The following is a 24,051-nucleotide window of genomic DNA, read 5'->3' as shown; positions in this document are numbered from 1 at the left end:
CCCTTCGCTCGAGACGCCTTCAGACGCGCTCGAGACGCCTTCAGACGCGCTCGAGACGCCTTCAGACGCGCTCGAGACGCCTTCAGACGCGCTCGAGACGCCTTCAGACGCGCTCGAGCGCTCGAGACGCCTTCAAACGCGCTCGAGACGCCTTCAGATGCGCTCGAGACGCCTTCGCTCGAGACGCCTTCAGACGCGCTCGAGACGCCTTCAGACGCGCTCGAGACGCCTTCAGACGCGCTCGAGCGCTCGAGACGCCTTCAAACGCGCTCGTGACGCCTTCAGACGCGCTCGAGACGCCTTCATACGCGCTCGAGACGCCTTCAGACGCGCTCGAGACGCCTTCAGACGCGCTCGAGACGCCTTCAGACGCGCTCGAGACGCCTTCAGACGCGCTCGAGACGCCTTCAGATGCGCTCGAGACGCCTTCAGACGCGCTCGAGCGCTCGAGACGCCTTCAAACGCGCTCGAGACGCTTTCGCTCGAGACGCCTTCAAACGCGCTGGAGACGCCTTCAGACGCGCTGGAGACGCCTTCAAACCCGCTCGAGACGCCTTCAGACGCGCTCGAGACGCCTTCAGACGCGCTCGAGACGCCTTCAGACGCGCTCGAGACGCCTTCAGACGCGCTCGAGACGCCTTCAAACGCGCTCGAGACGCCTTCAAACGCGCTCGAGACGCCTTCAAACGCGCTCGAGACGCCTTCAGACGCGCTCGAGACGCCTTCGCTCGAGACGCCTTCAGACGCGCTCGAGACGCCATCGCTCGAGACACCTTCAGACGCGCTCGAGACGCCTTCGCTCGAGACGCCTTCAGACGCGCTCGAGACGCCTTCGCTCGAGACGCCTTCAAACGCGCTCGAGACGCCTTCAGACGCGCTCGAGACGCCTTCAAACGCGCTCGAGACGCCTTCAAACGCGCTCGAGCGCTCGAGACGCCTTCAAACGCGCTCGAGACGCCTTCAGACGCGCTCGAGACGCCTTCAAACGCGCTCGAGACGCCTTCAAACGCGCTCGAGCGCTCGAGACGCCTTCAAACGCGCTCGAGACGCCTTCAGACGCGCTCGAGACGCCTTCGCTCGAGACGCCTTCGCTCGAGACGCCTTCAGACGCGCTCGAGCGCTCGAGACGCCTTCGCTCGAGACGCCTTCAGACGCGCTCGAGCGCTCGAGACGCCTTCGCTCGAGACGCCTTCAGACGCGCTCGAGCGCTCGAGACGCCTTCAGACGCGCTCGAGACGCCTTCAGACGCGCTCGAGACGCCTTTAGACGCGCTCGAGACGCCTTCAGACGCGCTCGAGATGCCTTCAGACGCGCTCGAGACGCCTTCAGACGCGCTCGAGACGCCTTGAGACGCGCTCGAGACGCCTTCAGACGCGCTCGAGACGCCTTCACACGCGCTCAAGACGCCTTCAGACGCGCTCGAGACGCCTTCAGACGCGCTCGAGCGCTCGAGACGCCTTCAAACGCGCTCGAGACGCCTTCAAATGCGCTCGAGACGCCTTCAAACGCGCTCGAGCGCTCGAGATGCCTTCAAATGCGCTCGAGACGCCTTCAGACGCGCTCGAGACGCCTTCAGACGCGCTCGAGACGCCTTCAGACGCGCTCGAGCGCTCGAGACGCCTTCAAACGCGCTCGAGACGCCTTCAGACGCGCTTGAGACGCCTTCAAACGCGCTCGAGACGCCTTCAAACGCGCTCGAGACGCCTTCAAACGCGCTCGAGACGCCTTGAGACGCGCTCGAGACGCCTTTAGACGCGCTCGAGACGCCTTCAGACGCGCTCGAGACGCCTTCACACGCGCTCAAGACGCCTTCAGACGCGCTCGAGTGCTCGAGACGCCTTCAAACGCGCTCGAGACGCCTTCAGACGCGCTCGAGACGCCTTCAGACGCGCTCGAGACGCCTTGAGACGCGCTCGAGACGCCTTTAGACGCGCTCGAGACGCCTTCAGACGCGCTCGAGACGCCTTCAGACGCGCTCGAGACGCCTTCAGACGCGCTCGAGACGCCTTCAGACGCGCTCGAGACGCCTTCAGACGCACTCGAGCGCTCGAGACGCCTTCAGACGCGCTCGAGACGCCTTCAGACGCGCTCGAGACGCCTTCAGACGCGCTCGAGCGCTCGAGACGCCTTCAAACGCGCTCGAGACGCCTTCAGATGCGCTCGAGACGCCTTCAAACGCGCTCGAGACGCCTTCGCTCGAGACGCCTTCAGACGCGCTCGAGACGCCTTCAAACGCGCTCGAGACGCCTTCAGATGCGCTGGAGACGCCTTCAGATGCGCTGGAGACGCCTCAAACGCGCTCGAGACGCCTTCGCTCGAGACGCCTTCAAACGCGCTCGAGACGCCTTCAGACGCGCTGGAGACGCCTTCAAACGCGCTCGAGACGCCTTCGCTCGAGACGCCTTCAGACGCGCTCGAGACGCCTTCAGATGCGCTCGAGACGCCTTCAGACGCGCTCGAGACGCCTTCAGACGCGCTCGAGACGCCTTCGCTCGAGACGCCTTCGCTCGAGATGCCTTCAGACGCGCTCGAGCGCTCGAGACGCCTTCAAACGCGCTCGAGATGCCTTCGCTCGAGACGCCTTCAAACGCGCTCGAGACGCCTTCAGACGCGCTGGAGACGCCTTCAAACCCGCTCGAGACGCCTTCAGACGCGCTCGAGACGCCTTCAGACGCGCTCGAGACGCCTTCAGACGCGCTCGAGACGCCTTCGCTCGAGACGCCTTCAAACGCGCTCGAGACGCCTTCAGACGCGCTCGAGCGCTCGAGACGCCTTCAAACGCGCTCGAGACGCCTTCAAACGCGCTCGAGCGCTCGAGACGCCTTCAAACGCGCTTGAGACGCCTTCAGACGCGCTCGAGACGCCTTCGCTCGAGACGCCTTCAGACGCGCTTGAGACGCCTTCAAACGCGCTCGAGACGCCTTCAGACGCGCTCGAGCGCTCGAGACGCCTTCAAACGCGCTCGAGACGCCTTCAGACGCGCTCGAGACGCCTTCAGACGCGCTCGAGACGCCTTCAGACGCGCTCGAGCGCTCGAGACGCCTTCAAACGCGCTCGAGACGCCTTCAGACGCGCTCGAGACGCCTTCAGACGCGCTCGAGACGCCTTTAGACGCGCTCGAGACGCCTTCAGACGCGCTCGAGACGCCTTCAGACGCGCTCGAGCGCTCGAGACGCCTTCAGACGCGCTCGAGACGCCTTCAGACGCGCTCGAGACGCCTTGAGACGCGCTCGAGACGCCTTCAGACGCGCTCGAGACGCCTTCAGACGCGCTCGAGACGCCTTCAGACGCGCTCGAAATGCCTTCAGACGCGCTCGAGACGCCTTCAGACGCGCTCGAGACGCCTTCAAACGCGCTCGAGACGCCTTTAGACGCGCTCGAGACGCCTTCACACGCGCTCAAGACGCCTTCAGACGCGCTCGAGACGCCTTCAGACGCGCTCGAGCGCTCAAGACGCCTTCAGACGCGCTCGAGACGCCTTCAAACGCGCTCGAGCGCTCGAGATTCCTTCAAACGCGCTCGAGACGCCTTCAAATGCGCTCGAGACGCCTTCAGACGCGCTCGAGACGCCTTCAGACGCGCTCGAGACGCCTTCAGACGCGCTCGAGCGCTCGAGACGCCTTCAAAAGCGCTCGAGACGCCTTCAAACGCGCTCGAGACGCCTTCAGACGCGCTCGAGACGCCTTCAAACGCGCTCGAGCGCTCGAGACGCCTTCAAACGCGCTCGAGACGCCTTCAGACGCGCTCGAGACGCCTTCAAACGCGCTCGAGACGCCTTCAAACGCGCTCGAGACGCCTTCAGACGCGCTCGAGACGCCTTCGCTCGAGACGCCTTCAAACGCGCTCGAGACGCCTTCAGACGCGCTCGAGCGCTCGAGACGCCTTCAAACGCGCTCGAGACGCCTTCAAACGCGCTCGAGCGCTCGAGACGCCTTCAAACGCGCTCGAGACGCCTTCAGACGCGCTCGAGACGCCTTCAGACGCGCTCGAGCGCTCGAGACGCCTTCAGACGCGCTCGAGACGCCTTTAGACGCGCTCGAGACGCCTTCAGACGCGCTCGAGACGCCTTCAGACGCGCTCGAGACGCCTTCAGACGCGCTCGAGACGCCTTCAGACGCGCTCGAGACGCCTTCGCTCGAGACGCCTTCAGACGCGCTCGAGACGCCTTCGCTCGAGACGCCTTCAGACGCGCTCGAGACGCCTTCGCTCGAGACGCCTTCAAACGCGCTCGAGACGCCTTCACACGCGCTCGAGACGCCTTCAGACGCGCTCGAGACGCCTTCAGACGCGCTCGAGCGCTTGAGACGCCTTCATACGCGCGCCTCTGGGTGGGAAATCACGCCGTCTCTGAGATCAAACCGGCGCAAAGTTAACGACCAGTAAGTGAAAGGGAAGTGTAAGTCTTCATCAGGAGCCGTCATGTGACCTGCATCTGACGTTTATCACTCGAACATCGTTTATTCACTTAAAACAAGAAACGTCTGTATTTTTATACTAAATAAAATGCTTTTTTATTCATTTATTCGTATTATTTTTTGCGAAATTAAAACAAAATACTAAAACCAACAGAAACATTTGAAAAGGTTTACGACGTGAAATGGTTTCTATTGTTTCACTGTGAGGTGTGAGTTGTGCACGTGACTGTTAAAACCCCATTTGTCCAGCTTTTTAAAATCAAACTCTCTGAATTATAAAGTAAAGTTAATGTGGAGTAAAAACTGTGAAAAAAGCAATTTTTTGAACTGAAAAGGCAAATTTTGCGATTTTTAACAGTTTTTAGTTCGTACGATCAACTGTGACGTTATAATCACAATGATCAATGAACCGAACAGTCTTGTGACTGTTGGAAACATAAAAGATAGTTTTGGACTATCTAAATATTAATTCAACAAAATAAAGCAGTGGTTTCTGGGTAATTTCCTACAACAAGGAAGTATAATTATAAACCTTTTCGTGGATAAATGTGTATAATCTTTAAACAAACTGAATGACGTGTTATTTGAGTGTGAAGCTTCTGCTCTGGTGTTTCAGGTTTGACCCAGGATGGATCTGCTCTTCAGGCTCCTCGCTCTGACTCTGCTCTCGGCTCTGACTCACACGGCTCAGGGACAAGGTAAGAGCCAGATGCCCTCCCACACTCCCGCAGCAAAGTCTGTAAGCTGCAGCGCCCCCTGTCTGTGAGCTGCAGCGCCCCCTGTCTGTGAGCTGCAGCGCCCCCTGTGAGCTGCAGCGCCCCCTGTCTGTGAGCTGCAGCGCCCCCTGTGAGCTGCAGCGCCCCCTGTCTGTGAGCTGCAGCGCCCCCTGTGAGCTGCAGCGCCCCCTGTCTGTGAGCTGCAGCGCCCCCTGTCTGTGAGCTGCAGCGCCCCCTGTGAGCTGCAGCGCCCCCTGTCTGCGAGCTGCAGCGCCCCCTGTCTGCGAGCTGCAGCGCCCCCTGTCTGTGAGCTGCAGCGCCCCCTGTCTGTGAGCTGCAGCGCCCCCTGTGAGCTGCAGCGCCCCCTGTCTGTGAGCTGCAGCGCCCCCTGTGAGCTGCAGCGCCCCCTGTGAGCTGCAGCGCCCCCTGTCTGTGAGCTGCAGCGCCCCCTGTCTGTGAGCTGCAGCGCCCCCTGTCTGCGAGCTGCAGCGCCCCCTGTCTGTGAGCTGCAGCGCCCCCTGTCTGTGAGCTGCAGCGCCCCCTGTGAGCTGCAGCGCCCCCTGTGAGCTGCAGCGCCCCCTGTCTGCGAGCTGCAGCGCCCCCTGTCTGTGAGCTGCAGCGCCCCCTGTCTGTGAGCTGCAGCGCCCCCTGTCTGCGAGCTGCAGCGCCCCCTGTCTGTGAGCTGCAGCGCCCCCTGTCTGTGAGCTGCAGCGCCCCCTGTGAGCTGCAGCGCCCCCTGTGAGCTGCAGCGCCCCCTGTCTGCGAGCTGCAGCGCCCCCTGTCTGTGAGCTGCAGCGCCCCCTGTCTGTGAGCTGCAGCGCCCCCTGTCTGTGAGCTGCAGCGCCCCCTGTGAGCTGCAGCGCCCCCTGTCTGTGAGCTGCAGCGCCCCCTGTGAGCTGCAGCGCCCCCTGTGAGCTGCAGCGCCCCCTGTCTGTGAGCTGCAGCGCCCCCTGTCTGTGAGCTGCAGCGCCCCCTGTCTGCGAGCTGCAGTGTCTCCTGTCTGTGAGCTGCAGCGCCCCCTGTGAGCTGCAGCGCCCTCATGTCAGGTTTAAGTCAGGTTTAAGTCAGGTTAAAGTCAGGTTTAAGTCAGGTTAAAGTCAGGTTTAAGTCAGCTTTAAGTCAGGTTTAAGTCAGGTTTAAGTTAGGTTTAAGTCATAAGTCAGGTTAAAGTCAGGTTTAAGTCATAAGTCAGGTTAAAGTCAGGTTTAAGTCAGGTTAAAGTCAGGTTTAAGTCAGCTTTAAGTCAGCTTTAAGTCAGGTTTAAGTCTGGTTTAAGTTAGGTTTAAGTCATAAGTCAGGTTAAAGTCAGGTTTAAGTCATAAGTCAGGTTAAAGTCAGGTTTAAGTCAGGTTAAAGTCAGGTTTAAGTCATAAGTCAGGTTAAAGTCAGGTTTAAGTCAGGTTAAAGTCAGGTTTAAGTCAGCTTTAAGTCAGCTTTAAGTCAGGTTTAAGTCTGGTTTAAGTTAGGTTTAAGTCATAAGTCAGGTTAAAGTCAGGTTTAAGTCATAAGTCAGGTTAAAGTCAGGTTTAAGTCAGGTTAAAGTCAGGTTTAAGTCAGCTTTAAGTCAGCTTTAAGTCAGGTTTAAGTCTGGTTTAAGTCAGGTTTAAGTCAGGTTTAAGTCATGAGTCAGGTTTAAGTCAGGTTTAAGTCATAAGTCAGGTTTAAGTCATAAGTCAGGTTTAAGTCAGGTTACAGTCAGGTTTAAGTCAGGTTTAAGTCAGGTTTAAGTCTGGTTTAAGTCAGGTTTAAGTCAGGTTTAAGTCAGGTTTAAGTCAGGTTTAAGTTAGGTTTAAGTCATAAGTCAGGTTAAAGTCAGGTTTAAGTCATAAGTCAGGTTAAAGTCAGGTTTAAGTCAGGTTAAAGTCAGGTTTAAGTCAGCTTTAAGTCAGCTTTAAGTCAGGTTTAAGTCTGGTTTAAGTCAGGTTTAAGTCAGGTTTAAGTCATGAGTCAGGTTTAAGTCAGGTTTAAGTCATAAGTCAGGTTTAAGTCATAAGTCAGGTTTAAGTCAGGTTACAGTCAGGTTTAAGTCAGGTTTAAGTCAGGTTTAAGTCTGGTTTAAGTCAGGTTTAAGTCAGGTTTAAGTCAGGTTTAAGTCAGGTTTAAGTTAGGTTTAAGTCATAAGTCAGGTTAAAGTCAGGTTTAAGTCATAAGTCAGGTTAAAGTCAGGTTTAAGTCAGGTTAAAGTCAGGTTTAAGTCAGCTTTAAGTCAGCTTTAAGTCAGGTTTAAGTCTGGTTTAAGTCAGGTTTAAGTCAGGTTTAAGTCATGAGTCAGGTTTAAGTCAGGTTTAAGTCATAAGTCAGGTTTAAGTCATAAGTCAGGTTTAAGTCAGGTTACAGTCAGGTTTAAGTCAGGTTTAAGTCAGGTTTAAGTCTGGTTTAAGTCAGGTTTAAGTCAGGTTTAAGTCAGGTTTAAGTCAGGTTTAAGTCAGCTTTAAGTCAGGTTTAAGTCTGGTTTAAGTCAGGTTTAAGTCAGGTTTAAGTCATAAGTCAGGTTTAAGTCAGGTTTAAGTCAGGTTACAATCAGGTTACAATGAGGTTTAAGTCAGGTTTAAGTCAGGTTTAAGTCAGGTTACAATCAGGTTACAATGAGGTTTAAGTCAGGTTAAAGTCAGGTTACAATCAGGTTACAATCAGGTTTAAGTCAGGTTAAAGTCAGGTTACAATCAGGTTACAATGAGGTTTAAGTCAGGTTAAAGTCAGGTTACAATCAGGTTACAATGAGGTTTAAGTCAGGTTAAAGTCAGGTTACAGTCTGGTCAGTGTTGATCAGGGAAGTAACAAAAACATTGTGACATCGAAGGGTCAAAAGTCTCATCTGGACTTTCAGACTAAAACATTTTCTCTGCTGTTTGACAATGTGGAAGTGACTGTTGAAAATAATCGTGATTTCATTCATGAACCAAACAATCGTGATCATTTTGTCCCTCGTTCTCAGTGAAACTCTTTCCTTGATTCAAGTGTCGTGAGATTTACTCAGAAATCAGGATTATACATATATTTGTTGTAAATACATTTCAAACTCCGGGTGGCGGTCGCCGTGTGTTTCCCGCCTCCTTCTGAGCGTTAAAACCACCAGTAATTATCACGTTTCAGTCGCTCTTCTTCTACTGTCTGAAGCGTATGACATCATCACTGTGGGACAACGAGCCGACTGAACTAAAGACCGACCCGTTTGTTCGCGGGTAAATGTCGCAGTTGCATTCCTGAGGCAGCAGTGCATTGTGGGACGAAGCAGTGCATTGTGGGACGAAGTGTTGGCGCTAATTTCTTGGTGCAGATTTCAGAGCTTTGTGCGGTCAGACATTTGACCAGGCACGTTTTCAGTCGATAGTTGGAGCTCTTCGCGCTCAATAGTCGGTTAAACGGTCATCGCAGTGCTTTGTTGTTGTTGTTGTTGTTGTTTTTTGCTGTACGAGACATAATTAGCCCGCATCACCAGAGTAAACTGTAAACACTGATTAAACACTGTGTGGTGATTACGCTGGAAAGTGGCTAACGTTAGCCAATAACCTTGCTAATGTTAGCCGCTAACCTCGCTAACGTTAGCCGCTAGCCTGAGCTTGTGCAAAGGCAAAAAGCTGAAGAATAAAGTCTGTTTACTTCACCAACTTAAAGGAATAATAGAGGATTTTTGCGTGGACAGTAGTTCTCCCACATGTCAGTCATTCCCTGCGTGCTACTGCACACCTGCAGCCTGGTCCCCATAGCAGCACGTTTCCATGGCTGCACATGTGCGGTTGATATGTCTGTGTCTGTTTAGAGAGTTCCTTCAGTTACAAACATGACGCAGAGAAAGACTCAGAGCTCAGAAGAGACGTGTAGAGGCGGGGCTGAAGAGGCGGGGCTGAAGAGGTGGGGCTGAAGAGGCGGGGCTGAAGAGGTGGGGCTGAAGAGGTGGGGCTGAAGAGGCGGGGCTGAAGAGGCGGGGCTGAAGATGTGGGGCTGAAGAGGCGGGGCTGAAGAGGTGGGGCTGTAGGGGCGGGGCTGTAGAGGCGGGGCTGTAGAGGCGGGGCTGTAGAGGCGGGGCTGAAGAGGCGGGGCTGAAGAGGTGGGGCTGAAGAGGTGGGGCTGAAGAGGCGGGGCTGAAGAGGTGGGGCTGAAGAGGTGGGGCTGAAGAGGCGGGGCTGAAGAGGCGGGGCTGAAGATGTGGGGCTGAAGAGGCGGGGCTGAAGAGGTGGGGCTGTAGGGGCGGGGCTGTAGAGGCGGGGCTGTAGAGGCGGGGCTGTAGAGGCGGGGCTGTAGAGGCGGGGCTGAAGAGGCGGGGCTGAAGAGGCGGGGCTGAAGATGTGGGGCTGAAGATGTGGGGCTGAAGAGGCGGGGCTGAAGAGGTGGGGCTGTAGGGGCGGGGCTGTAGAGGCGGGGCTGTAGGGGCGGGGCTGTAGGGGCGGGGCTGTAGGGGCGGGGCTGTAGGGGCGGGGCTGTAGGGGCGGGGCTGTAGGTGTGAGGAAAAGGGACTAACAGTCGCTTGAGTTCTCAAAATCGGCGAAAAATTCTCTATTATTCCTTGAAATAAACGTGTAATTCATGTTCGATCATAAATGTATTTATTGTGAGCGTTTGATTATTGATCATTTAGATTTATGTTTCGGTCTCAGAGGCAGAATTCTGTCTGAACGTCGCCTGTAGTTGCCACGGAAACGCTCGTTCTCTTTCTCAGACGTTTAACGTTATTTCCGTCTCCAAAAACAAAAAAGTCATAATTAATTTGGCCCAAATGGAAAAGCGGAAGAGTTTCTTCTGGAGCGTCAGAGGCTGAGCTCAGGTTGGTCCCACTTCCATTTGTGTGTTTGTGTTTGCATGGCTCTGCATCGGGAAACAAACATGGAGGCGGCTCATTACTACAGTGTGTGTTTGCATGGCTCTGCATCGGGAAACAAACATGGATTCGGTTCACCTATAAAATATGTTTGTATGGGTCTGCATCGGGAAACAAATATGGAGGCGGCTCATTAATAAAGTGTGTGTTTGTATGGCTCTGCATCGGGAAACAAACATGGAGGCAGTTCACCAATAAAGTGTGTTTGCATGGCTTTCTATCGGGGAAACAAGCATGGAGGCGGTTCACCAATAATGTGTGTGTTTGTATGGCTCAGTATCAGGGAAACAAACATGGAGGCGGTTCATTAATAAAGTGTGTGTTTGTATTGCTCAGTATCGGGGAAACAAACATGGAGGCGGTTCATTAATAAAGTGTGTGTTTGTATGGCTCAGTATCGGGGAAACAAACATGGAGGCGGTTCATTACTAAAGTGTGTTTGTATGGCTCAGTATCGAGGAAACAAACATGGAGGCGGTTCATTACTAAAGTGTGAGTTTGTATGGCTCAGTATCGAGGAAACAAACATGGAGGCGGTTCATTACTAAAGTGTGAGTTTGTATGGCTCAGTATCGAGGAAACAAACATGGAGGCGGTTCATTACTAAAGTGTGAGTTTGTATGGCTCAGTATCGGGGAAACAAGCATGGAGGCGGTTCACCAATAAAAGCAACAGCGGACGGTCAAATGTATTTAGAAACAGGATACAGCATCTCAAAGGGAGTGAGCAAAAGCATAGATTATTGTGCATTTGATAGGGCTTTTTGTTTTTAATGTTTATATTTCGGACACATGTTTAATACCGACTGTGGAGCATTTCCATGGAGACAAGTGTTGAACGATGCATCGTGTTCGTGTGCATATTTAATTTCCTTCATTTGTTAAGGGTTTTCTGTCTGTAGACTTTGTTAAGAGACCGGGATGAGAGCGGGGAAAGACACTCAAACTCACGTCAAGTTTGAGTTTAATGGTGTCGTAGATCATCGGCGGCGACAGGAGCAGAGTGTGAATGTGGTGAACCGCCTCAGAACAAAGATCCTCTCTGAGACAAAGAGCTGTGGCTCAGGCCTCATGGACCGTCTGGACCTGGTCCTGGTCTGGACCTGGTCTGGACCTGGTCTGGACCTGGTCCTGGTCTGGACCTGGTCCTGGTCTGGACCTGGTCTGGACCTGGTCTGGACCTGGTCCTGGTTTGGACCTGGTCCTGGTCTGGACCTGGACCTGGTCTGGACCTGGTCTGGATTTAGAGTTGGACTTTGAACCGGTTTTTGTCTCGTTTTGGAGTTTGTGTTGTTTTGGTTTTGAGGTGGAATTAAAACAGAATTAAAAAGGTAAAGTTTCATTCACTCTTCTTTTGTCCATAAAGAAGTCTTAAAGGGGACTAAACCAGGACTAAACCAGGACTAAACCAGGACTAAACCAGGACTAAACCAGGACTAAACCAGGTCTAAACCAGGACTAAACCAGGACTAAACCAGGACTAAACCAGGACTAAACCAGGTCTAAACCAGGTCTAAACCAGGACTAAACCAGGACTAAACCAGGACTAAACCAGGACTAAACCAGGTCTAAACCAGGACTAAACCAGGACTAAACCAGGACTAAACCAGGACTAAACCAGGTCTAAACCAGGACTAAACCAGGACTAAACCAGGACTAAACCAGGTCTAAACCAGGACTAAACCAGGACTAAACCAGGACTAAACCAAGACTAAACCAAGACTAAACCGGGACTAAACCAGGACTAAACCAGGACTAAACCAGGTCTAAACCAGGACTAAACCAGGACTAAACCAGGACTAAACCAGGTCTACACCAGGTCTAAACAAGGTCTAAACCAGGTCTAAACCAGGTCTAAACCAGGTCTAAACCAGGTCTAAACCAGGACTAAACCAAGACTAAACCAAGACTAAACCGGGACTAAACCAGGACTAAACCAGGTCTAAACCAGGTCTAAACTAGGTCTAAACCAGGTCTAAACCAGGTCTAAACAAGGATTAAACCAGGTCTAAACCAGGACTAAACCAGGACTAAACCAGGTCTAAACCAGGTCTAAACTAGGACTAAACCAGGTCTAAACCAGGTCTAAACCAGGACTAAACCAGGTCTAAACCAGGTCTAAACTAGGTCTAAACCAGGTCTAAACCAGGTCTACACCAGGACTAAACCAGGACTAAACCAGGACTAAACCAAGACTAAACCAAGACTAAACCGGGACTAAACCAGGACTAAACCAGGTCTAAACCAGGTCTAAACTAGGTCTAAACCAGGTCTAAACCAGGTCTACACCAGGACTAAACCAGGACTAAACCAGGTCAAAACCAGGACTAAACCAGGTCTAAACCAGGTCTAAACCAGGACTAAACCAGGTCAAAACCAGGTCTAAACCAGGGCTAAACCAGGTCTAAATCAGGACTAAACCAGGACTAAACCAGGTCTAAACCAGGTCTAAACCAGGACTAAACCAGGACTAAACCAGGACTAAACCAGGACTAAACCAGGACTAAACCAGGTCTAAACCAGGACTAAACCAGGACTAAACCAGGACTAAACCAGGACTAAACCAGGTCTAAACCAGGTCTAAACCAGGACTAAACCAGGACTAAACCAGGACTAAACCAGGACTAAACCAGGTCTAAACCAGGACTAAACCAGGACTAAACCAGGACTAAACCAGGACTAAACCAGGTCTAAACCAGGACTAAACCAGGACTAAACCAGGACTAAACCAGGTCTAAACCAGGACTAAACCAGGACTAAACCAGGACTAAACCAAGACTAAACCAAGACTAAACCGGGACTAAACCAGGACTAAACCAGGACTAAACCAGGTCTAAACCAGGACTAAACCAGGACTAAACCAGGACTAAACCAGGTCTACACCAGGTCTAAACAAGGTCTAAACCAGGTCTAAACCAGGTCTAAACCAGGTCTAAACCAGGTCTAAACCAGGACTAAACCAAGACTAAACCAAGACTAAACCGGGACTAAACCAGGACTAAACCAGGTCTAAACCAGGTCTAAACTAGGTCTAAACCAGGTCTAAACCAGGTCTAAACAAGGATTAAACCAGGTCTAAACCAGGACTAAACCAGGACTAAACCAGGTCTAAACCAGGTCTAAACTAGGACTAAACCAGGTCTAAACCAGGTCTAAACCAGGACTAAACCAGGTCTAAACCAGGTCTAAACTAGGTCTAAACCAGGTCTAAACCAGGTCTACACCAGGACTAAACCAGGACTAAACCAGGACTAAACCAAGACTAAACCAAGACTAAACCGGGACTAAACCAGGACTAAACCAGGTCTAAACCAGGTCTAAACTAGGTCTAAACCAGGTCTAAACCAGGTCTACACCAGGACTAAACCAGGACTAAACCAGGTCAAAACCAGGACTAAACCAGGTCTAAACCAGGTCTAAACCAGGACTAAACCAGGTCAAAACCAGGTCTAAACCAGGGCTAAACCAGGTCTAAATCAGGACTAAACCAGGTCTAAACCAGGACTAAACCAGGTCTAAACCAGGTCTAAACCATTTCTAAACCAGGTCTAAACCAGGTCTAAACCAGGACTAAACCGGGACTAAACCAGGTCTAAACCAGGTCTAAACTAGGACTAAACCAGGACTAAACCAGGTCTAAACCAGGTCTAAACCAGGACTAAACCAGGACTAAACCAGGTCTAAACCAGGTCTAAACTAGGACTAAACCAGGTCTAAACCAGGACTAATCTAGGGCTGCAATAATTCATCAAACTCTCGACATTAAAAAACAATTGTAGTCGTATTTTAACAGTCATAATCATAATTTAATAGACTCTAAAATCATCAAATAAAAATGTCAAAAAAGAGTCAAAAGGATTTAGGATTTTCATCAATAAAAACTTTGGAGTAGATTTTGTACCGACTTGAACCAAACGGAGACTCAGGAGGTGAATGAGGCTGATCCTTTTTAATGTGGACCTGGTTTGGTCCGAGGTATCGTCCTTTGGAGATACTTCTGTTCACCAGGCACGCTTCAACTCACTTTAAACTAAACCAGGGCTAAACCAGGGCCAAACCAGGGCTAAACCAGCGCCAAACCAGGGCTAAACCAGGTCTAAACCAGGACTAAACCAGGGCTAAACAAGGACTAAACCAGGGCTAAACCAGGGCTAAACCAGGGCTAAACCAGGGCTAAACCAGGACTAAACCAGGGCCAAACCAGGGCTAAACCAGGGCTAAACCAGGGCTAAACCAGGGCCAAACCAGGGCTAAACCAGCGCCAAACCAGGGCTAAACCAGGGCTAAACCAGGGCTAAACCAGGGCCAAACCAGGGCTAAACCAGAGCTAAACCAGGACTAAACCAGGTCTACACCAGGTCTAAACCAGGTCTAAACCAGGTCTAAACCAGGACTAAACCAGGGCTAAACCAGGGCTAAACCAGGGCTAAACCAGGGCCAAACCAGGGCTAAACCAGGGCTAAACCAGGGCTAAACCAGGGCTAAACAAGGACTAAACCAGGGCTAAACCAGGACTAAACCAGGGCTAAACCAGGGCTAAACCAGGACTAAACCAGGGCTAAACCAGGGCCAAACCAGGGCTAAACCAGGGCTAAACCAGGGCTAAACCAGGTCTAAACCAGGGCTAAACCAGGGCTAAACCAGGTCTAAACCAGGTCTAAACCAGGTCTAAACCAGGGCTAAACCAGGACTAAACAAGTTCTAAACAGGGTCTAAACCAGGGATAAACCTGAGCCTTGAACCGTGCCTGGGGCAGTTGAACTGTTAGCATGTGATCTGCTTTGGCTCGCACACGTTTAACTTCACATTTTTCACATGTTTCGTTAAATACCTTCACATTAATCTGTTTTCTGATGTTTTTAGTTTCGACACCAAGAAGATTCAAAGCCAAAGTTCTGGGTCCAACCGAAGTCCACGTCTCCTGGAAAGAACCTAAAGGAGGCTTTGATTCCTACAGAGTCACCTACAGCACAGGTGAGTCCTGCTGTAGTCCTGGTTAAACCCGGTTTAGACCTGGTTTAGACCTGGTTTAGCCCTGGTTTAGCCCTGGTTTAGACCTGGTTTAGCCCTGGTTTAGCCCTGGTTTAGCCCTGGTTTGGCCCTGGTTTAGTCCTGGTTTAGACCTGGTTTAGACCTGGTTTAGTCCTGGTTTAGACCTGATTTAGTCCAGGTTTAGACCTGGTTTAGACCTGGTTTAGTCCTAGTTTAGTCCTGGTTTAGACCTGGTTTAGACCTGGTTTAGTCCTGGTTTAGACCTGATTTAGTCCAGGTTTAGACCTGGTTTAGACCTGGTTTAGTCCTGGTTTAGACCTGGTTTAGTCCTGGTTTAGACCTGGTTTAGCTCTGGTTTAGACCTGGTTTATTCCTGGTTTAGTCCTGGTTTAAACCTGGTTTAGACCTGGTTTAGTCCTGGTTTAGACCCGGTTTAGTCCTGGTTTAGCCCTGGTTTAGTCCTGGTTTAGTCCTGGTTTAGACCTGGTTTAGACCTGGTTTAGTCCTGGTTTAGACCTGGTTTAGTCCTGGTTTAGACCTGGTTTAGCTCTGGTTTAGACCTGGTTTATTCCTGGTTTAGTCCTGGTTTAAACCTGGTTTAGACCTGGTTTAGTCCTGTTTTAGACCCGGTTTAGTCCTGGTTTAGCCCTGGTTTAGCCCTGGTTTGGACCTGGTTTAGTCCTGGTTTAGACCTGGTTTAGACCTGGTTTAGTCCTGGTTTAGTCCTGATTTAGACCTAGTTTAGTCCTTGTTTAGACCTGGTTTAGTCCTGGTTTGGACCTGGTTTAGACCTGGTTTAGTCCTGGTTTAAACCTGGTTTAGACCTGGTTTAGTCCTGGTTTAATCCTGGTTTAGACCTGGTTTAAACCTGGTTTAGACCTGGTTTAGTCCTGGTTTAGACCTGGTTTAGCCCTGGTTTAGACCTGGTTTAGTCCTGGTTTAGACCTGGTTTAGACCTAGTTTAGTCCTGGTTGAGACCTGGTTTAGTCCCGGTTTAGTCCCGGTTTAGACCCGGTTTAGTCCTGGTTTAGACCTGGTTTAAACCTGGTTTAGACCTAGTTTAGTCCTGGTTTAGACCTGGTTTAGTCCTGGTTTAGACCTGGTTTAGCCCTGGTTTAGACCTGGTTTAGTCCTGGTTTAGACCTGGTTTAGACCTAGTTTAGTCCTGGTTGAGACCTGGTTTAGACCCGGTTTAGTCCCGGTTTAGTCCCGGTTTAGACCTGGTTTGGTACTGATTTAGACCTAGTTTAGTCCTGGTTTAGACCTGGTTTAGTCCCGGTTTAGTCCCGGTTTAGTCCTGGTTTAGAAATGGTTTAGACCTGGTTTAGACCTGGTTTAGTCCTGGTTTAGACCTGGTTTAGCCCTGGTTTAGACCTGGTTTATTCCTGGTTTAAACCTGGTTTAGACCTGGTTTAGTCCTGGTTTAGTCCTGATTTAGACCTAGTTTAGTCCTAGTTTAGACCTGGTTTAGTCCTGGTTTTGTCCTGGTTCAAACCTGGTTTAGACCTGGTTTAGTCCTGGTTTATAAAACTCTCTGATTAACAAAATAAATGTGACAGAAACAGAAACAAAAGTACATTTAGCTTCCGACTCTGGATCAGACCAAACCTTAAGGTGCAACACAAAAGTGCAACACAAAATACAATAAGAAGTGCTCCATCCCCACATAAAGACCCGAGTGTGAACACGAGCACAATAAAGACGTTATAAACTGGGACTTAAGGCAATGACGAGGACATAAAGTCAGACATGTGTCGTTAATCTGGCCTGTTCCACTGGGAATCGAACCCAGGACCTTCTGGTTGTGCTCGATAACTTCTCCCTCATCCCGTGGATAAAGCACGCAGCACTTTTCCCCGCTGCGTTTCATAAAGCGTCTCAACAGGTTTGACATTTACGCCTCCTTCGGCTGTTCAGTTCCGCACGTGCCTAGACGCACCCCCCGCCCGAGGCCCCAAGTTCTGCAGCTCCTCGTCCCAGCCAAGGAACTGAACAATCACCGAGACGTCACCGCGGGCGTGAAATCCGCACACGCCCTGGAACTGCCGAGAGGAAGTGTTCAGGCTCATGTTTGTGTTTGAAAGTGTTGGAACTAAAGATCATGAATCTGTGATCGTGATTATTCAGGTCAAAAGAACCAAAACATCTCAATCCTGACGCTCTTCAAAGCAAAATGAAGTGTTTTTTGTTCCATTGACTGTCCGATCGTAGCAAACAGTCGCCTGAAACAGCTTCATGGAGTCCAAGAACACAGTGGACGGGTCAGGGAGAACGTCTGGAGATGTTTCATGAAGTCCAAGAACGTCTGGAGATGTTTCATGAAGTCCAAGACGTTCTTGGACTCCATGAAACATCTCCATACGTTCTTGGACTTCATGAAACATCTCCAGACGTTCTTGGACTTCGTGAAACATCTCCACACGTTCTTGGACTCCATGAAACATCTCCACACGTTCTTGGACTTCGTGAAACATCTCCACACGTTCTTGGACTTCATGAAACATCTCCAGACGTTCTTGGACTTCGTGAAACATCTCCACACTTTCTTGGACTTCGTGAAACATCTCCAGACGTTCTTGGTCCTCGTCATTACCTTCATGGAGTCCAAGAACGTCTGGAGATGTTTCATGGAGTCCAAGAACGTCTGGAGATGTTTCACGGAGTCCAAGAACGTCTGGAGATGTTTCACGGAGTCCAAGAACGTCTGGAGATGTTTCACGAAGTCCAAGAACGTCTGGAGATGTTTCACGGAGTCCAAGAACGTCTGGAGATGTTTCACGGAGTCCAAGAACGTCTGGAGATGTTTCATGAAGTCCAAGAACGTGTGGAGATGTTTCATGAAGTCCAAGAACGTCTGGAGATGTTTCATGGAGTCCAAGAACGTCTGGAGATGTTTCACGAAGTCCAAGAACGTGTGGAGATGTTTCACGAAGTCCAAGAACGTCTGGAGATGTTTCACGAAGTCCAAGAACGTCTGGAGATGTTTCACGGAGTCCAAGAACGTCTGGAGATGTTTCACGAAGTCCAAGAACGTGTGGAGATGTTTCACGAAGTCCAAGAACGTCTGGAGATGTTTCACGAAGTCCAAGAACGTGTGGAGATGTTTCACGAAGTCCAAGAACGTATGGAGATGTTTCATGAAGTCCAAGAACGTCTGGAGATGTTTCATGAAGTCCAAGAACGTCTGAAGATGTTTCATGAAGTCCAAGAACGTCTGAAGATGTTTTACGAAGTCCAAGAACGTCTGGAGATTTTTCACGAAGTCCAAGAACGTCTGGAGATGTTTCACCGAGTCCAAGAACGTCTGGAGATGTTTCACGAAGTCCAAGAACGTCTGGAGATGTTTCGTGAAGTCCAAGAACGTGTGGCGATGTTTCATGAAGTCCAAGAACGTCTGGAGATGTTTCATGAAGTCCAAGAACGTGTGGAGATGTTTCAGGAAGTCCAAGAACGTCTGAAGATGTTTCATGGAGTCCAAGAACGTGTGGAGATGTTTCACGAAGTCCAAGAACGTGTGGAGATGTTTTACAAAGTCAAAGAACGTCTGGAGATGTTTCATGAAGTCCAAGAACGTCTGGAGATGTTTCATGAAGTCCAAGAACGTCTGGAGATGTTTCATGAAGTCCAAGAACGTCTGAAGATGTTTTACGAAGTCCAAGAACGTCTGGAGATGTTTCACGAAGTCCAAGAACGTCTGGAGATGTTTCATGGAGTCCAAGAACGTCTGGAGATGTTTCACGAAGTCCAAGAACGTCTGGAGATGTTTCACGGAGTCCAAGAACGTCTGGAGATGTTTCACGAAGTCCAAGAACGTCTGGAGATGTTTCGTGAAGTCCAAGAACGTGTGGAGATGTTTCATGAAGTCCAAGAACGTCTGGAGATGTTTCACGAAGTCCAAGAACGTGTGGAGATGTTTCATGAAGTCCAAGAACGTCTGGAGATGTTTCATGAAGTCCAAGAACGTCTGGAGATGTTTCATGAAGTCCAAGAACGTCTGGAGATGTTTCACGAAGTCCAAGAACGTGTGGAGATGTTTCATGAAGTCCAAGAACGTCTGGAGATGTTTCACGAAGTCCAAGAACGTGTGGAGATGTTTCACGGAGTCCAAGAACGTCTGGAGATGTTTCACGAAGTCCAAGAACGTGTGGAGATGTTTCATGAAGTCCAAGAACGTCTGAAGATGTTTTACGAAGTCCAAGAACGTCTGGAGATGTTTCGTGAAGTCCAAGAACGTGTGGAGATGTTTCACGGAGTCCAAGAACGTCTGGAGATGTTTCACGAAGTCCAAGAACGTCTGGAGATGTTTCATGAAGTCCAAGAACGTCTGGAGATGTTTCATGAAGTCCAAGAACGTCTGGAGATGTTTCAGGAAGTCCAAGAACGTCTGGAGATGTTTCACGAAGTCCAAGAACGTCTGAAGGTGTTTCACGAAGTCCAAGAACGTGTGGAGATGTTTCACGAAGTCCAAGAACGTCTGGAGATGTTTCACGAAGTCCAAGAACGTCTGAAGATGTTTCACGAAGTCCAAGAACGTCTGGAGATGTTTCACGGAGTCCAAAAACGTGTGGAGATGTTTCATGGAGTCCAAGAACATGTGGAGATGTTTCATGGAGTCCAAAAACGTTTGGAGATGTTTCATGGAGTCCAAAAACATGTGGAGATGTTTCATGGAGTCCAAGAACGTCTGGAGATGTTTCACGAAGTCCAAGAACGTCTGGAGATATTTCATGGAGTCCAAGAACGTGTGGAGATGTTTCATGAAGTCCAAGAACGTCTGGAAATGTTTCACGAAGTCCAAGAACGTCTGAAGATGTTTCACAAAGTCCAAGAACGTGTGGAGATGTTTCACGGAGTCCAAGAACGTCTGGAGATGTTTCATGAAGTCCAAGAACGTCTGGAGATGTTTCACGAAGTCCAAGAACGTCTGGAGATATTTCATGGAGTCCAAGAACGTCTGGAGATGTTTCACGAAGTCCAAGAACGTCTGGAGATATTTCATGGAGTCCAAGAACGTGTGGCGATGTTTCATGAAGTCCAAGAACGTCTGGAGATGTTTCATGAAGTCCAAGAACGTGTGGAGATGTTTCATGGAGTCCAAGAACGTCTGGAGATGTTTCATGAAGTCCAAGAACGTCTGGAGATGTTTCACGAAGTCCAAGAACGTCTGGAGATATTTCATGGAGTCCAAGAACGTCTGGAGATGTTTCACGAAGTCCAAGAACGTCTGGAGATATTTCATGGAGTCCAAGAACGTGTGGCGATGTTTCATGAAGTCCAAGAACGTCTGGAGATGTTTCATGAAGTCCAAGAACGTGTGGAGATGTTTCATGGAGTCCAAGAACGTCTGGAGATGTTTCATGAAGTCCAAGAACGTCTGGAGATGTTTCATGGAGTCCAAGAACGTCTGGAGATGTTTCATGGAGTCCAAGAACACAGCGGACGCGTCAGGGAGAACGTGTGGAGATGTTTCACAGAGTGGAGAACATGTGGAGATGTTTCACAGAGTGCAGAACGTGTGGAGATGTTTCACAGAGTGGAGAACTTTTGGAGATGTTTCACAGAGTGGAGAACTTTTGGAGATGTTTCACAGAGTGGAGAACTTTTGGAGATGTTTCACAGAGTGGAGAACGTGTGGAGATGTTTCACAGAGTGGAGAACGTGTGGAGATGTTTCACAGAGTGGAGAACGTGTGGAGATGTTTGAAGCAGAGTTAGGTCATGAAAAGAGTTCCCAAGATTTGAACATCCAGAAAGAGTCAAATACAAACCTACCAAGACATGGGGATCTGAACAAGGAGAGATGGAGAGGTCCATGTGAACTCTGGAGGAGGCTTTGAGTTTGTGTCACTTTAAGATGATCTAAAATAGACATGTCCAGTAGTTTCCACATCATCAATAAAACAACGATAGTGTTCAATGTTTCTGTGGTTTCCAGATGTTTGTAACTCGTGTTTCAGTGGAAGTCTCACACTTTTTCTTGTTTGTGCAGGAGGTCTAGAGACAGAGGTCCAAGTGCCTAAACTAGACCCCAAAGTCGTCATTGAAAACTTTGAGGCTTCTAAAGAATACAACTTTAAAATCTACGCCGTGAGAGGAAGTGAGGAGAGCAAACCTCTGCTGGCCAAACTCGAAGGTACAACATGAGAGACAGTTTCCCTCTGAGGACACACACTCTGTAGAACACACATCTCTGAGGACACACACTCTGTAGAACACACATATCTGAGGACACGCACTCTGTAGAACACACATCTCTGAGGACACACACTCTGTAGAACACACATCTCTGAGGACACGCACTCTGTAGAACACACATTTCTGAGGACACAGACTCTGTAGAACACACACTCTGTAGAAGACATATCTCTGAGGACACACTCTCTGTAGAACACACATATCTGAGGACACATACCTGAGGACACGCACTCTGTAGAACACACATCTCTGAGAACGCACACTCTGTAGAACACACACCTCAGAGAACACGCACTCTGTAGAACACACATCTCTGAGGACACACACTCTGTAGAACACACACCTCAGAGACACGCACTCTGTAGAACACACATCTCTGAGGACACACACTCTGTAGAACACACACCTCAGAGAACACGCACTCTGTAGAACACACATCTCTGAGGACACACACTCTGTAGAACACACACCTCAGAGACACGCACTCTGTAGAACACACATCTCTGAGGACACACACTCTGTAGAACACACACCTCAGAGACACGCACTCTGTAGAATACACATCTCTGAGGACACACACAGAGAAGACATTAACCCTAAAGCTGACCTCTGACCTCTGACCTCTGACCCTGACACTGAGAGTTCACCTGAGGATTCAGACCGAACCAGAGACAGATTAAACTTGAGGCTAGAATGTTTTGACGTCACATGAACACAAACTTTTGGCCTTGTCCACGTAAAGCTGAAGTAACTAATTAAGCGCTTGAACAGTTTTGCTCCATAAAAAGTACTTTTGTGTTTTTGTCCTGTAGCTCAGTCCAGTGTGGCCTCTCAGAGCAGCTCCAGCGCCACGGCCAAACTCCACATCAACCACATCTCTGAAGGTACGTCTCCAAACTGACACCAACCAGATCTCTGAAGGTCTCCAAACTGACACCAACCAGATCTCTGAAGGTACATCTCCAAACTGACACCAACCAGATCTCTGAAGGTACATCTCCAAACTGACTCCAACCAGATATCTGAAGGTCTCCAAACTGACACCAACCAGATCTCTGAAGGTCTCCAAACTGACACCAACCAGATCTCTGAAGGTCTCCAAACTGACTCCAACCAGATCTCTGAAGGTACGTCTCCAAACTGACACCAACCAGATCTCTGAAGGTACGTCTCCAAACTGACTCCAACCAGATCTCTGAAGGTCTCCAAACTGACACCAACCAGATCTCTGAAGGTCTCCAAACTGACGTCAACCAGATCTCTGAAGGTACGTCTCCAAACTGACACCAACCAGATCTCTGAAGGTCTCCAAACTGACACCAACCAGATCTCTGAAGGTACGTCTCCAAACTGACACCAACCAGATCTCTGAAGGTCTCCAAACTGACACCAACCAGATCTCTGAAGGTACATCTCCAAACTGACACCAACCAGATCTCTGAAGGTACATCTCCAAACTGACTCCAACCAGATATCTGAAGGTCTCCAAACTGACACCAACCAGATCTCTGAAGGTCTCCAAACTGACACCAACCAGATCTCTGAAGGTCTCCAAACTGACTCCAACCAGATCTCTGAAGGTACGTCTCCAAACTGACACCAACCAGATCTCTGAAGGTACGTCTCCAAACTGACTCCAACCAGATCTCTGAAGGTCTCCAAACTGACACCAACCAGATCTCTGAAGGTACATCTCCAAACTGACACCAACCAGATCTCTGAAGGTCTCCAAACTGACACCAACCAGATATCTGAAGGTCTCCAAACTGACACCAACCAGATCTCTGAAGGTCTCCAAACTGACACCAACCAGATCTCTGAAGGTCTCCAAACTGACGTCAACCAGATCTCTGAAGGTACGTCTCCAAACTGACACCAACCAGATATCTGAAGGTCTCCAAACTGACACCAACCAGATCTCTGAAGGTCTCCAAACTGACTCCAACCAGATCTCTGAAGGTCTCCAAACTGACTCCAACCAGATCTCTGAAGGTCTCCAAACTGACACCAACCAGATCTCTGAAGGTACGTCTCCAAACTGACACCAACCAGATCTCTGAAGGTACGTCTCCAAACTGACTCCAACCAGATCTCTGAAGGTCTCCAAACTGACACCAACCAGATCTCTGAAGGTACGTCTCCAAACTGACACCAACCAGATCTCTGAAGGTCTCCAAACTGACTCCAACCAGATCTCTGAAGGTACGTCTCCAAACTGACACCAACCAGATCTCTGAAGGTCTCCAAACTGACTCCAACCAGATCTCTTAAGGTACGTCTCCAAACTGACATCAACCAGATCTCTGAAGGTACGTCTCCATACTGACTCCAACCAGATCTCTGAAGGTCTCCAAACTGACTCCAACCAGATCTCTGAAGGTCTCCAAACTGACTCCAACCAGATCTCTGAAGGTCTCCAAACTGACTCCAACCAGATCTCTGAAGGTCTCCAAACTGACACCAACCAGATCTCTGAAGGTCTCCAAACTGAAAGTAACTCATGTTTCGCCTGAATAATCTGTGCCTAAAGAATAAATGTGTGTTCAAACTCCTGAAGCCTGAACGTGTCACTTTTATCACAAACGACTTCAAACGCAGGATGAATATGTACGTTAAAATCACCTGAACATATTTAAACATCTCCAGGATGAAGACCAAACATTGTATTTGACTTTACAGAAATAACAGCTGCACATTCTGTGCTTAGTATGGCATGAAATGTATCCATCCGCGATATAGGTCGGATCTGTGGATAGTCGAGCTCGTTCACAGTAAAAATGATTTAAGAAGCATTCCGTACGTTTAATGCCATTTGTGGAACCTTCGGGACAGAGACGCAAACGTTACATCGTGGAACAACTTTTATTTCTGTAAATGTCATGGTTAAAACGCCACATTCGAGTTTCATCACGATGGAAA

At 49.7% G+C, this 24,051-nt stretch overlaps 1 protein-coding gene across 1 annotated transcript in view; it reads left to right on the top strand.

The window, feature by feature from the left end:
• The first annotated feature begins 5,037 nt into the window (after nt 1-5,037).
• The window catches only part of LOC140361550 (collagen alpha-1(XIV) chain-like), a 130,648-nt gene continuing 111,634 nt past the window's right edge, over nt 5,038-24,051 (top strand). Inside the window, exons 1-4 of the mRNA XM_072447261.1 lie at nt 5,038-5,113; nt 14,810-14,920; nt 20,927-21,070; nt 21,945-22,016. Coding sequence (XP_072303362.1) covers nt 5,044-5,113; nt 14,810-14,920; nt 20,927-21,070; nt 21,945-22,016 — 397 coding nt within the window. The 5' untranslated portion in view covers nt 5,038-5,043. The remainder of the gene's footprint in view (nt 5,114-14,809; nt 14,921-20,926; nt 21,071-21,944; nt 22,017-24,051) is intronic.

The sequence above is a fragment of the Eucyclogobius newberryi genome, unplaced genomic scaffold (assembly GCF_026437365.1).
Source record: "Eucyclogobius newberryi isolate DKJ021-1_F unplaced genomic scaffold, fEucNew1.0.hap1 SCAF_16, whole genome shotgun sequence".
Classification (NCBI taxonomy): Eukaryota; Metazoa; Chordata; class Actinopteri; order Gobiiformes; family Gobiidae; genus Eucyclogobius; species Eucyclogobius newberryi.
The sequence above is the reverse complement of the archived record's forward strand: the minus strand, read 5'-3'. Positions and strand labels throughout refer to the sequence as shown.